The sequence below is a fragment of the Nerophis lumbriciformis genome, linkage group LG18, assembly GCF_033978685.3.
Source record: "Nerophis lumbriciformis linkage group LG18, RoL_Nlum_v2.1, whole genome shotgun sequence".
Classification (NCBI taxonomy): Eukaryota; Metazoa; Chordata; class Actinopteri; order Syngnathiformes; family Syngnathidae; genus Nerophis; species Nerophis lumbriciformis.
In genome coordinates this window covers 34,819,270-34,833,432 of record NC_084565.2, presented here as the reverse complement: position 1 = coordinate 34,833,432, position 14,163 = coordinate 34,819,270, and the positions used below count along the sequence as shown (strand labels likewise).

At 38.8% G+C, this 14,163-nt stretch overlaps 1 protein-coding gene across 2 annotated transcripts in view; it reads right to left on the bottom strand.

Annotated features, from left to right (window-relative positions):
* The window catches only part of prkaa2 (protein kinase, AMP-activated, alpha 2 catalytic subunit), a 64,203-nt gene extending 52,428 nt beyond the window's left edge, over nt 1–11,775 (bottom strand). For both annotated transcript variants that reach the window (XR_012050956.1, XM_061978198.2), the window contains exons 1-2: nt 11,533–11,775; nt 5,036–5,177 (exon numbers count right to left, since the gene is read on the bottom strand). Coding sequence is in view for 1 of the 2 variants with exons in the window: in XM_061978198.2 (XP_061834182.2) it covers nt 5,036–5,177; nt 11,533–11,632 (242 nt within the window). In the remaining variant the exon portion in view is untranslated. The remainder of the gene's footprint in view (nt 1–5,035; nt 5,178–11,532) is intronic.
* Nucleotides 11,776–14,163: the final 2,388 nt, after the last annotated feature.

Below are 14,163 nucleotides of genomic sequence, written 5' to 3'. Positions count from 1 at the left end.
TACCGACGAAAGCTATGCTACGACAGAGATGGCAAGAATGTGTGGATATCCTGCGACACTCAAAGCAGATGCATTTCCAACGATAAAGTCAAAGAAATCTGCCGCCAGACCCCCAGGAAAAGAGAGCGGATGAGGGTATGTCTACAGAATATATTAATTGATGAAAACTGGGCTGTCTGCACTCTCAAAGTGCATGTTGTTGCCAAATGTATTTCATATGCTGTAAACCTAGTTCATAGTTGTTAGTTTCCTTTAATGCCAAACAAACACATACCAATCGTTGGTTAGAAGGCGATCGCCGAATCCGTCCTCACTTTCTCCCGTGTCGCTGGCTGTGGTGTCGTTTTCGTCGGTTTCGCTTGCATACGGTTCAAACCGATATGGCTCAATAGCTTCAGTTTCTTCTTCAATTTCGATTTCGCTACCTGCCTCCACACTACAACCATCCGTTTCAATACATTCGTAATCTGTTGAATCGCTTAAGTCGCTGAAATCCGAGTCTGAATCCGAGCTAATGTCGCTATAATTTGCTGTTCTATCCGCCATGTTTGTTTGTATCGGCATCACTATGTGACGTCACAAGAAAATGGACGGGTGTATATAACGATGGTTAAAATCAGGCATTTTGAAGCTTTTTTTAGGGATATTGCGTGATGGGTAAAATTTTGACAAAAACTTCGAAAAATAAAATAAGCCACTGGGAACTGATTTTTAATGGTTTTAACCCTTCTGAAATTGTGATAATGTTCCCCTTTAACCTTGTTTGAGATACCGAACCCCACCAGTTTCATATGCGCATTCACCGAACCTTTCTTTAATGAAAAATAAAATGTTTGTTTTTTTCAAATTCAAGATAGTTATGTTTTTTTACTGGTTTACAAAATGAACCGTGCATCAACATCACCTTGTTCAAAGAACAAAACCAACACAGTGCATGAACTCACAACAAATTACACACATGCGAATCAGTCTGACTTCTGCTGTTGCCGTATCCATAAAGCCGATAGGGAGAAGTTTTTATTTACACGATGAATCGGGTGTGTCTTGACCTCCGCGGCGGAGGCTCCGTCGAACCCCTATGGTAACCCAGGTTAAGAACCACTGCCTTAAAGCTAAAAGTTGTGTATACGTCTGTGGCGGTGATCCACAGCACACCGCCTCAGAGGTCACATATCAACCATAACTTGCAGGGTGACAGAGGACTAAAACCCTTACTGGGGAGGGACTAATAATAACACTTGAGAATGTTGAGACTCTGTTTGGCAAAAAGAGTGGAGAGCAGACAGAGAGAGAGAAAGTAGGCAAGGTTAAAGGGAAAACATAAGCAGAGCTAAGACATCTTGATGAGGATTTAACCGTGCGGAGGGAATGCCACTGTATATTAGATGTAGATGGTTTGTGCTGTGCAATACACAAGTTAATACATGACCTCTGTAGAATGCGCCGTTTTGTGGGCGGTCCTATTTACGCGCAGAAAGCCCTCCTCCAGGCCGAGCCCCCTTCGACGGCCTCTCTACCCCATACGCTCATTTTTATAAAAATGGCAGAGCATTTTAGCTTGCATGTGCATGTGTGATGAGGATTTAACTGTGCAAGGAAATGCCACTGTATATTATTACTATTATTATTATTTACATATATATATATATTTTTTTTTTTTTTTTGGTGTATTATTATATTATTATTATTATTATTATTATTGACCATGATTGTGATTCATTTTAGTTCGAGCAAGGTAATCAGCTGTTAGCATATATTACCTAGATCAGGGGTCGGCAACCCGCGGCTCTAGAGCCGCATGCGGCTCTATAGCGCCGCCCTAGTGGCTCTCTGGAGCTTTTTAAAAAATTTATGAAAAATGGAAAAAGATGAGGGGAAAAAAATATGTTTTTTGTTTTAATATGGTTTCTGTAGGAGGACAAACATGACACAAGCCTCCCTAATTGTTACAAAGCACACTGTTTACATTAAACATGCTTCACTGATTCCAGTATTTGGCGAGCGCCGTTTTGTCCTACTAATTTTGGCGGTCCTTGAACTCACCGTAGTTTGATTACATGTATAACTTTCTCCGACTTTCTAGGACGTGTTTTATGCCACTTCTTTTTCTGTCTCATTTTGTCCACCAAACTTTTAGCGTTGTGCATGAAAGGTGAGTTTTGTTGATGTTATTGACTTGTGTGGAGTGCTAATCAGACATATTTGGTCACTGCGTGACTGCAAACTAATCGATGCTAACATGCCATTTAGGCTAGCTATATGTACATATTGCATCATTATGCTTCATTTGTAGCTATATTTGAGGTCATTTAGTTTCCTTTAAGTCCTCTTAATTCAATGTATATTTCATGACACACTATCTGTATGTAATATGGCTTTTATTTTTTTGCGGCTCCAGACAGATTTGTTTTTGTATTTTTGGTCCAATATGGCTCTTTCAACATTTTGGGTTGCCGACCCCTGACCTAGATCAAACATTGCGGAAATGTCTGTTAAAAGATATACAGCAGTAGTAAACAGTAGGGTTTTTACGATGCTCGGTATAATCCTGCACGGAACAATCCGCCTTTATTGACCGTGATGCTCTGAGTCTTTTTGTGTCCGTGTGTGTGTGTGTGTGTGTGTGTGTGTGTGTGTGTGTGTGTGTGTGTGTGTGTGTGTGTGCGACCGTCATGGACGTCAGGCTCGTCACGGTGTAATTAATGTTCAATGTGCCCATTACACAGCTGGAAGTGCAGCCCAAAAGAACAAAATGAAGAAATATAGCCAACAATAGCACATAAGTTGAAACACAACATTTAGAAGAAGCAGCAACTTTAGTGACAGACTTTCTAAAGGCTTAGTGGCCACATGCGTGGACAGCACCTTTTAGCTCTTATTTCCAAAATTGTGTACACTACTGAATTGGGGTCTTATGGCCACTTATGTGGACGCTTATACTGCCATCTGGTGGTGTCAGAAGAGTATAACATACAATGGAATTTGAAAAAAAAAAAGTGTAAAAATAAGATTTGGCATGTCACTAAACATGAAGTACACGTTTGTGTACTTATGGACTAAGTACGTCATATAAAAAGATGATTCTTAGTTTTTATTCTAATTAGGGTCCAATAAGCCCAAATAGCAAAGAGAAATAAAAAAAGCATGTAAACAAACAGCTTGGGCCTTAAGAGGTTAAGTTTCACAGCAGCTCACCAGCAAACCTGCTCTGAATGCAGACTCGCAGGTGAGACTGAAATACTTTAGGTCATTGGTCCCAACAGTGTTTCTTAATCATATGGCCAATTCTTTGGCCGCCAAAAATTATCAGTTTTTCAGCTATGGTCCGTATAGGCCACAGGGGTACTCAGTTGTAATACACTTTTTCACCACTTTTGGCAGTAGTGACAATATCAAACAAACAGAAGAAGTTTCGAGCTAAAGTGAGAGAGAAGTTTCTTAAGTGCAAAAGTTATGACTAATGGTGAATACCGTATTTTTTGGACCATAAGGCGCACTGCTGATGAATGGTCTATTTTTTATCTTTTTTCATATATTAGGCACACCGGATTATAAGGCGCATTAAAGGAGTCATATTATTATAATTTTCTAAATGTAAAAGACTACCTTGTGATCTACATAACATGTGATGGTGGTTCTTTGGTCAAAATGTTGCATAGATGATGTTTTACAGATCATCTTCCAGCCGCTTTCTGACAGTCGCTTCCGGATGCGCCGTTTTGTGGGCGGTCTTATTTACGTGGCTCACCTTCGACAGCGTCTACTCCCCGTCATCTTTGTTGTAGCGGTGTAGCGTGCAAGGACGGGAGTGGAAGAAGTGTCAAAATATGGAGCTAACTGTTTTAATGACATTCATACTTTATTTCAATCAATAACAGAAAAGCATCTCCTCATCCGGAAACAACCACACCGGAAATGTGTCCCATGAAAAACCGTCCGACCGGAACTCTCTAATAACTAAAGTTCCTTGGGTGAATAATGGACACTCACTACACCGGTATGTTTTAGCGCTTTCATGGCGAGCTTACTGACAGATATAAGTAAGAACTTTACACTACTTTATATTAGAAATGGCAACAGCGCAGGATGAATGTCCCATAACAAGAAGATAGAGAAAAAGAAGCTTATCAACTACGCGGACGCTAGCAATTTTTCAGGATTTATGCAGATCCCAATTACAGATCAGCAGGTACCAGAAGGTAAGAAAAGTTGCTTTTGCATAATATTTTTATGTTTTATGCCAGATAATATGTCTTACCTTATACACACCATAATAATACTTGTAGGTTTAATGCGCCAACAATCCATCAAGCGGTGCGGCTTCATAGCTTACCAAAGTCGTACTAAAACATGTTGATAGATTTTTGAGCGCTGTGTGTAATGTTCTATATTTTCAATGGAACATTTAAAATGTTGGTGTTGTTTATTTGAGACCCATCATAGTGCAGGCTACACTTATCTCTTATGTTTGACTGCCATCTACTGGTCACACTTATCATTACACCATGTACCAAATAAAATATCTTCGAGGTGGGTGAGCTCAACCAAAAACGTATTCCTTACATTAGGCGGACCGAGTTATAAGTCGAGTTTTGAGGGGGGAAAAGGATTTTAAGTGCGCCTTATAGTCCAGAAAATACGGTATGTATTTTCATTTACACTTACATTTTATTGATTTTTTTTTTTGCACAACATAATTGATTGTAAATCTATTTTTGTTAGTTCTTCATGAGGCCCTTCTTATGCACTATATTTGATTAGTACTTATTTTTCTAATCAGCCTGACCTAAGCTTAATGTTTATGTGTTGACTAAATCATATTTTTTTTGTGATTAACACATGCTTTCATATCATTAGATGAGTTTACAAACTGTAAGTAGGTTATTTATAATTACTGAAAATAATTCAAATCAGGTGTAAGATTCATAATTCAGTGCCAATATTTGAGTAGGTCCGGGCCCCTCTGTAGTGGAAAAGTTGGGCCCTGATGTCAAAAAGGTTGAGAACCCCCTGATTTAAAGCATTCCTCACTCACAGCTTGATGATGTGCGGGTGCCGGAACAGTTTGAGATTCTGGATCTCTCGCTTGATTTTGCCCACGACATCCAGGCTGCGAATCTTCTGCCTGTTCAGGATCTTCACTGCCACCTTATGCCCCGTCAACTGGTGCTCCCCGACTAAATGACGCCAAGGAAGACAAGATGCAAAAATGGTTGAAAATATCAGAAAGGAATTGTGTTACTGCTGTTTGTCTATTCACGTTTATTTAACAGTAGAATTAACTGAATGCAGTGAGCCCTCTTTCCAGTCATCCACTGCAAGCTTGCACACAGGATTCAAAGACATCGCTTCCCTCCTCTCAGCACACCAGTGAGAAGTTCCACAAAGTAGCAAAAATTAAGAGGAAAAATATGTTTACAAAGCCAAATGTCCCGTTGTGGGAACATTTCAGCTTCAAATCAGAAGGGCAATATAAGCCCATCAACACAAAAGAACAAGTGAGAATGCCGTGATGCCAACAAAAAAAAGAATGTTTTATCAACTGGAGAAAAAAATACTTTAAGATGTTCAATATTTATTTAAGTTAAATGTGTTGGCCTTGAGATAGGCTCCAGCACCCCCCGCGACTCCAAAAGGGACAAGCGGTAGAAAATGGATGGATTTGCTTACAGAAATTAGTCTTTGATTATTTATAAAGAATTACAAAAAGTGATTTACTTTTCAATTAAAGTACAATGGTAAACAGTTCTACGATTAATACGTTGATATCCTTTTAAAAGGTTAGATTATTATTGGTTATATTATCCATCCATCCATTTTCTACCGCTTGTCCCTTTCGGGGTCGTGGGGGTTGCTGGAGCCTATTTCAGCTGCATTCGGGTGGAAGGCGGGGTACACCCTGGACTAGTCGCCACCTCATCACAGGGCCAACACAGATAGACAACATTCATTATTATTATTATCCTTCCATCCATTTTATACCGCTTGTCCCTTTTTGGGGTCGCGGGCGGTGCTGGAGCCTATCTCAGCTGCATTCGGGCGGAAGGCGGGGTACACCCTGGACAAGTCACCACCTCATCGCAGGGCCAACACAGATAGACAGACAACATTCATTATTATTATTATTATTATTATCATTATTACTACTTTTATATATTATGATTACATTAGTGCTTAATTTAGTTACACAATAATGCTGACAATGACATTGTTTATTGGCAATAATGTTTGGAAAATTGGAAAAATAACCTCACTGTATACCGTATTTTTCGGACTATAAGTCACAGTTTTTTTTCATAGTTTGGCCGGGCTACAGTGCGACTTATATGTTTTTTTTTCCTTCTTTATTGTGCATTTTCGGCAGGTGCGACTTATACTCCGGTGCGACTTATACTCCGAAAAATACAGTAGTTTTGATCGCTTATTTCTTCAGTTTAAGAGCACGATGTAGACAAAAGCTCTGAGTATCTCTGCATGAAGCTAAATATTTTCAATGTATATTATTGCATAATGTTCTAAAGCAGTGTATGCAAAATGCAGCCCGCAACTAGTTTTCAAGGGCCTGCGGCACATTATAAAAATACTATTACAAAAAAAAAGATTCATCCATCCATCCATTTTCTACCGCTTGTCCCTGTCGGGGTTGCGGGGGGCACTGGCTCCTCATTGGAAGGCGCGTAGGTGGGATTGAGGAGGTCTTCGGAGGATTCCTTCCACCGATCCACAACACCCCCAGTCGACGTCAGCAACACAACGTCCCCACTATACACAGTGTTGTTGACAGTGCACTGCGTCCCCCTCCTGAGGCGGCGAATGGTGGTCCAGAATCACTTCAAAGCCGTCCGGAAGTCAGGTAATAAAAATATATATTCATATGTATTAATATCTGACTTATTTTAACACTTATGAGTTGGGGGGATTCAAATATATCCCATTTATAAAAATGCTTTGGGTAAGTTATTGCGTATTTTGCGTTTTTACCATAAAAAAACAGTTTTTTTTGTTTTTTGTTTTTTGTTTTTTTAAATAGGGCAAAAAAAACATTACAAAAATACAAAAGTTATGGCAACAGATAGATCTAAAGTTAAGCTATAGATACAGTATTTAGGTGTTGAAAGTAAAACAAAAAATTAATATATGACTTATTTTAACACTTAAGTGACTGAGACCCTTTATGGTCCCTGGTCCCTTTTAACAAATTAACCAAAATTGGTATTTAGGTGTTGAAAGTGAAACAAAATATTAATATATGACTTATTTTGAACACTTTAGTGACCGAGACACTTTTGGGTCCCTGCGCGCCAATCCGTGCACCTTCCGTTTATTCTATTTCGAATTCTTAAATGCAAATCAAAAAACTAATTTCGGGCCATTTTTTCTATTTTCATTTCCTAAACAAAGGTTGGACACACTTTTAAAACGGCAATCGGACTCCTGCTAAACAAAGATTGTACCGTTAACTAAAGCTAAAATACTGCTTCCGGTTCAATTTTTCATCACACAAATAACCACGCATTTTTTGCATTTTGGTATGAACATATATTCAATTTTTGTGTTTATCTGGAAAAAAATCCATAAAAGAAAAACAGCACAAAATTCAATTTTATATGGCAATATTTTAATGAAAATCAACCCTTTTTTGTTTGCTTTAAAATAGGGCTGCAACAACTAATCGATTAAATCGATTAAAATCGATTATAAAAATAGTTGGCGATTAATTAAGTCATCCATTCATTGGATCTATGCTATGCGCATGCGCTTTTTTTTTTTTTTTAATAAACCATTATTTATCCCATCCATCCATCCATTTTCCACCGCTTATTCCCTTTGGGGTCGCGGGGGTTGCTGGAGCCTATCTCAGCTACAATCGGGCGGAAGGCGGGGTACACCCTGGACAAGTCGCTAACCTCATCGCAGGGCCAACACAGATAGACAGACAACATTCACACTCACATTCACACACTAGGGCCAATTTAGTGTTGCCAATCAACCTATCCCCAGGTGCATGTCTTTGGAAGTGGGAGGAAGCCGGAGTACCCGGAGGGAACCCACGCAGTCACGGGGAGAACATGCAAACTCCACACAGAAAGATCCCGAGCCCGGGATTGAACCCAAGACTACTCAGGACCTTCGTATTGTGAGGCAGATGCACTAACCCCTCTGCCACCGTGAAGCCCATATCTATAAACTGCAACATTTACAAACAGCCGAGAAACAATAATCAAAATAAGTATGGTGCCAGTATGCTGTTTTTTTTTTTCAATAAAATACTGGAAAGAATAGAAATGTAGTTTGTCTCTTTTTGATTATACACACAAATTGATTATAAAAATAGTTGGCGATTAATTTAGTCATCCATTCGTTGGATCTATGCTACGCGCATGCGCAGATGCTTTTTTTTTTTTTTTTTTTAATAAACCTTTATTTGTAAACTGCAACATTTACAAACAGCCGAGAAACAATAATCAAAATAAGTATGGTGCCAGTATGCTGTTTTTTTTCCAATAAAATACTGGAAAGAATAGAAATGTAGTTTGTCTCTTTTATCCGATTATTAATCGATTAATCAAGTAATAATCGACAGATTACTCGATTATCAAATTAGTTGTTACTTGCAGTCCTACTTTAAAATCTGCCATATATAATACAAATCGAACAAGGGCCTAATTTAGTTTTTGGATTTGCGTTTCTGAATTGGAAATAGAATGAACACAAGGTACACGGATCCTGGTCCCTTTTAACAATTAACGGAAATACAATATATACTGTATTGGCTTTGAAAATGAAAAATATCAAAATGGCCGCTGCATGCTTTAATTTTTCAGTGGAAAAAGTTTGGACACCCTTGTTCTAGATTGGGGCACCTTGAGACAAGAATATGTTGATAGAAAGTAGAAGTAACACGTCGCTCGTTATTTTCAGAGTTGCATGCATTTATATGTGTAAAGTATAAAAATCGCAAATCGAATTGCAATTTGAGAGAAAAGTCGCAATTAGATTTTGTCTCAAAATAGTGCAGCCATAGTTTCTACTATTTATGTTACTTATTTAGGTAACATGTATTTATCTGGTTTGAATGTGCAGGTGTATCCAGCTCCCCTATGCCATGGACAGGAGCATAGGGGCCCTATGGGACAGAGTGCTAATGGTGTTGTTTTGGAAACCTGTTGCACACACTCCCTCATATTTGCAACAACAAAGCCTCAATATCAACATCAATACTTAAGCAATATCACAGAAAAGTGTTAGCCCACCCTACCTACAGAATATTATAAAAGCACGTTACTTATGGCTCAAGTTTGGTTTAAAATGTACAAAACCCAAAACCAGTGAAGTTGGCACGTTGTGTAAATTGTAAATAAAACATAATACAATGATTTGCAAATCCTTTTCAACTTATATTCAATTGAATAGACTGCAAAGACAAGATGCTTAACGTTCGAACTGGAAAATTTCGTTATTTTTTGCAAATATTAGCTCATTTGGAATTTGATGCCTGCAACGTGTTTCAAAAAAGCTGGCACAAGTGGCAAAAAAGACTGAGAAAGTTGAGGAATGCTCATCAAACACTTAAGTGGAACATCCCACAGGTGAACAGGCTAATTGGGAACAGGTGGGCGCCATGATTGGGTATAAAAGCAGCTTCCATGAAATGCTCAGTCATTCACAAACAAGGATGGGGCGAGGGTCACCACTTTGTCAACAAATGTGTGAGCAAATTGTTTAAGAACAACATTTCTCAACCAGCTATTGCAAGGAATTTAGGTATTTCACCATCTACGGTCCGTAATATCATCAAAAGGTTCAGAGAAACTAGAGAAATCACTGCACGTAAGCGGCAATGCCCGTGACCTTCGATCCCTTAGGCGGTACTGCATCAAAAACCGACATCAGTGTGTAAAGGATATCACTACATGGGCTCAGGAACACTTCAGAAACCCACTGTCAGTAACTACAGTTTGTCGCTACATATGTAAGTGCAAGTTAAAACTCTACTATGCAAAGCGAAAGCCATTTATCAACAACACCCAGAAACGCCGCCGGCTTCGCTGGGCCCGAGCTCATCTAAGATGGACTGATGCAACGTGTAAAAGTGTTCTGTGGTCTGACGAGTCCACATTTCCAATTGTCTTTGGAAACTGTGGACGTCGTGTCCTCCGGAACAAAGAGGAAAAGAACCATCCGGATTGTTATGGGCGCAAAGTTCAAAAGCCAGCATGTGTGATGGTATGGGGGTGTATTAGTGCCCAAGGCATGGGTAACTTACACATCTGTGAAGGCACCATTAATGCTGAAAGGTACATACAGGTTTTGGTGTTGGCATCCAAGCAGCGTTATCACCGCCCCTGCTTATTTCAGCAACACAATGCAGAGCCGTTGAGACTTTTATTAGTAGATTGCACAGTACTGTACATATTCCGTACAATTGACCACTAAATGGTAACACCCCAATAAGTTTTTCAACTTGTTTAAGTCGGGGTCCACGTTAATCAATTCATGGTGTTAAAACAGCGTGGCTTCATAGTAAAAGAGTGCGGGTACTAGACTGGCCTGCCTGTAGTCCAGACCTGTCTCCCATTGAAAATGTGTGGCGCATTATGAAGCCTAAAATACCACAACAGAGACCCCCTGACTGTTGAACAACTTAAGCTGTACATCAAGCAAGAATGGGAAAGAATTTCACCTGAAAAGCTTCAAAAATTGGTCTCGTCAGTTCCCAAACGTTTACTGAGTGTTGTTAAAAGGAAAGGCCATGTAACACAGTGGTGAACATGCTTTTTTTGCAATGAGTTGCTGCCATTAAATTCTAAGTTAATGATTGTTTGCACACAAAAAATAAGTTTCTCAGTTGGAACATTAAATATCTTGTCTTTGCAGTCTATTCAATTGAATATAAGTTGAAATGGATTTGCAAATCATTATTTTCTGTTTTTATTTATGATTTACACAACACAGCTGGTGTTAAATGTTGTTTTGCCAGTTTAGTTTGCAGCTGAAGCACACAAGGTCAAACACGGGGTGGTCAAAACTACAAAAAAAAACCTGACGTGTAAGCACATGTTATTGTTATGAAACGCAGAATGTTGCACACTTTATATATTATCTTTAATAGCTACGCTTATCTCACAACAGGGTAAGATAATCGACTCTGAGTCGCACTGATTAATCTCAAACAGTAGTAAGTGTCTTGCAAGATAAAATGGGGCTAAACCGGTTAAAAAAAAAGTAAAATATAAACAATAGACGTGTGAAATTGTATATATTTGTGAGAGTGTTATACTCTTAAGTAATTCCACCTGCCATTGATTTTGCTCCAGGAATTTGACTTTCAAACAACCGTATTCTCAAAGGCTATTTACGCAGTGGCTTTCTGACGTTGCTATCGTTGCTCCGGGCAGCTACGTCAAAACACTACACCGCCGCTAACTGCACGTCCGAAAAAGAGGAGGGCGAAGAGGGTCTCACGGTGACAACTTCACAGCCGAAACACTCCACAGAAACATAAACAAGCACTCGACAGCGCGACTTAACTCTTCACTTTGCCGAAGGTTCCCACGCCGAGAGTGACGCCGAGGACGTAATGGCCGATCTTCACCCTGCCTTCGAGCTTCTGCTGTTGCCGCTCTGCCATATTCGCGGTGTGCTGCCTGTCAATCAGCCCGGCGCACTGAGGGGCGGGGCGGGGCACTTCTTGGGAGTGTTGTTCAAAGGGAACAGCGATGACCCCGCCCCTCTCCGGGCTTAAAAGGTGATCATTGGCGGGCTCGCTTGTTTCCAACGTCGAGGTCACGCTCTCGCACGTCTGCCTGTCATTGGCACTAAAAACGTCCGATATACGTATAAAACGTTATTTTGTCCTATATGTCGCTCACGAACGTCTAAAAACGCCTTGAAATGGAAAAGAATGGTAACCCGACCCTAGTGGTAAGACATACGAAAATGTATGCAGTGTTTTTTTGCTGGTGTAATTTACCCTTTTGACCACAAGATGGCAGACTAGCACTGTACTGTATTGTTATGATGTGAACTGAATGGTGGCGTATTTATTCTGTAAATAAAGTTTTTAAGTATAAATAAAAAATACACTCAACAGAAAAAAAACTGGCATAAATATAAAACACAAATTTAAACCTTACATACACCTATTTAACATGTACTGACAATGAAATTACACAGTTAATATCTTGGAAAGCTACCACAGCACCCAATATTATAGATTATAGAAATTGAAAAATGTACATTTGGTACTAAACAGAAAATATAAATATTTAATAAATTATATCCAGAAGATTAATGTCATATAATTACTGATAAAGATATAAATATAATGTAGGAAGGCATTATTGTATATGTCTGTGTACTGTCTGTATGTGTATATGTATGTACAGTACATTTATTTATTTTCCTGTATGTATGTGATAAGCATAGGTGAGCACTCCATCTCTATTTGAATGATGAAATAATGAGTAAGATATGCTGTACAATTGGGATGAGTATGATTCTCTGTATGCAGAAGAGTATAGAGATCGAAATGTTTGTTTTTGTCTCTCCTGTACCTATTTTTTTTACGACTTTCACCGTAATTATTATTTCTAAAAAATAAAAAAAAATAAAAAAGGGGACGGGGGAGCTATGTTAAAGGATATTATATTTAATTTTTTTTTTTTAATCATTTAAATAATGTAATGCAAACATAATAATAATAACAAATATTAAAAGTTGTTATTCTGTCGAAGAAGCATCTCAGTTTTCCAGTGATTGTGAGATACAATGCAGGGATTTGTTCTATATTCCTAAAAATGGCTGCCATAACAACAAGCATGAGAAAATGACTATTAGCAGTATTGTCTTTGGAAGGTAAAACAAAATAAAGTTTTGTTAGCACATGTTTTGGGTTTTTTGGCAGCAGATCCCTAAAAACAGCAACGGATTCCTTTTATACAGAGGATGTTCGACTAATATAAACATATTGCTTCTGTTTCTGATGAGGATGTGGCAGCCAAATAGAAGATGGTGCATCAACAAATCATTTAAAGCAGGGGCGTCAAACTCATTTTGAAGGTAAATCTATTCCCAAGTGGGCCGTAATGGTAAAATCATGGCATGATAACTTAAAAATAAAGACAACTCCAGGTTGTTTTACTTTGGCCAAAGGTAGAACAAGCACATTACGAAAACGTACAAATCACAGATAATCATCTGGACAAAACACTTCAAGTTTGTAATTGAGGAAATTGGTGCAGCTTCCAAAAACAAAACGAGCTTAGACTTGGTCTCAGTGTGTCTACAAAGCCAGGATTACACTTTAAGTCACAGTCTTTCTGGGACTGAACCAAAACACAACGTCTAAACTCTTCTAGGGATCAAATACCTCCATTGTCATGCCAGAGCTAACTCAACAAACCGTAAGAAACGGAGGTAAAAACTATTCAAAAGGGTTAAGTTCACTTTTCTGGTGTTTGACAAACATTTTGGGGCGACGAGGGTGCCAAATAACGATGTGTTCGAAGCTGAAGACATAAAACTGCAGGTTTTAAGTTTAATGAGGTTCGAGGAGGAGGAGCCACAGTCCCCCTTTACTGTGTACCGCTACCATTTGCTTGCCTAACAGAATTGCTATTGTGACATCCAGTGGACACATTTAGAACAGCAGTTTCTTACATTAAACAATTTAAGCAAATTTTTATACTTGGCAAACTCATCACGTGGGCCGGATAAAAACCTGTTTGTGGGCCGTACGTTTGACACCCCTGATTTAAAGTGAAATATATTTATTTATACATAGGGAGACCTTTCTATTGCACGTGGATCATCATATATGGCGGCAAATGGCAAAATAGACAGTGTAGACTTGTAAAAGTTGTACACAAATAGTGAATAAGTACACGTAAAATTAACTAGTCAGGGAAAACAGTACTACCAAAAGAAATGAGGATGACATAGAACTAGGGTAGTACGGTATACCGGTATTAGTATAGTACTGCGATACTAATTAATCATATTCGGTACTATACCGCCTCTGAAAAGTGCCGGTCCCCAACCGCCCCCTCCCCCGTTATATTGTCTTTATATTCCAGCGAGTTAATCCATTTTTGGGGGGTATATACTGTATATATATATATATATATATATATATATATATATATATATATATATGAAGCT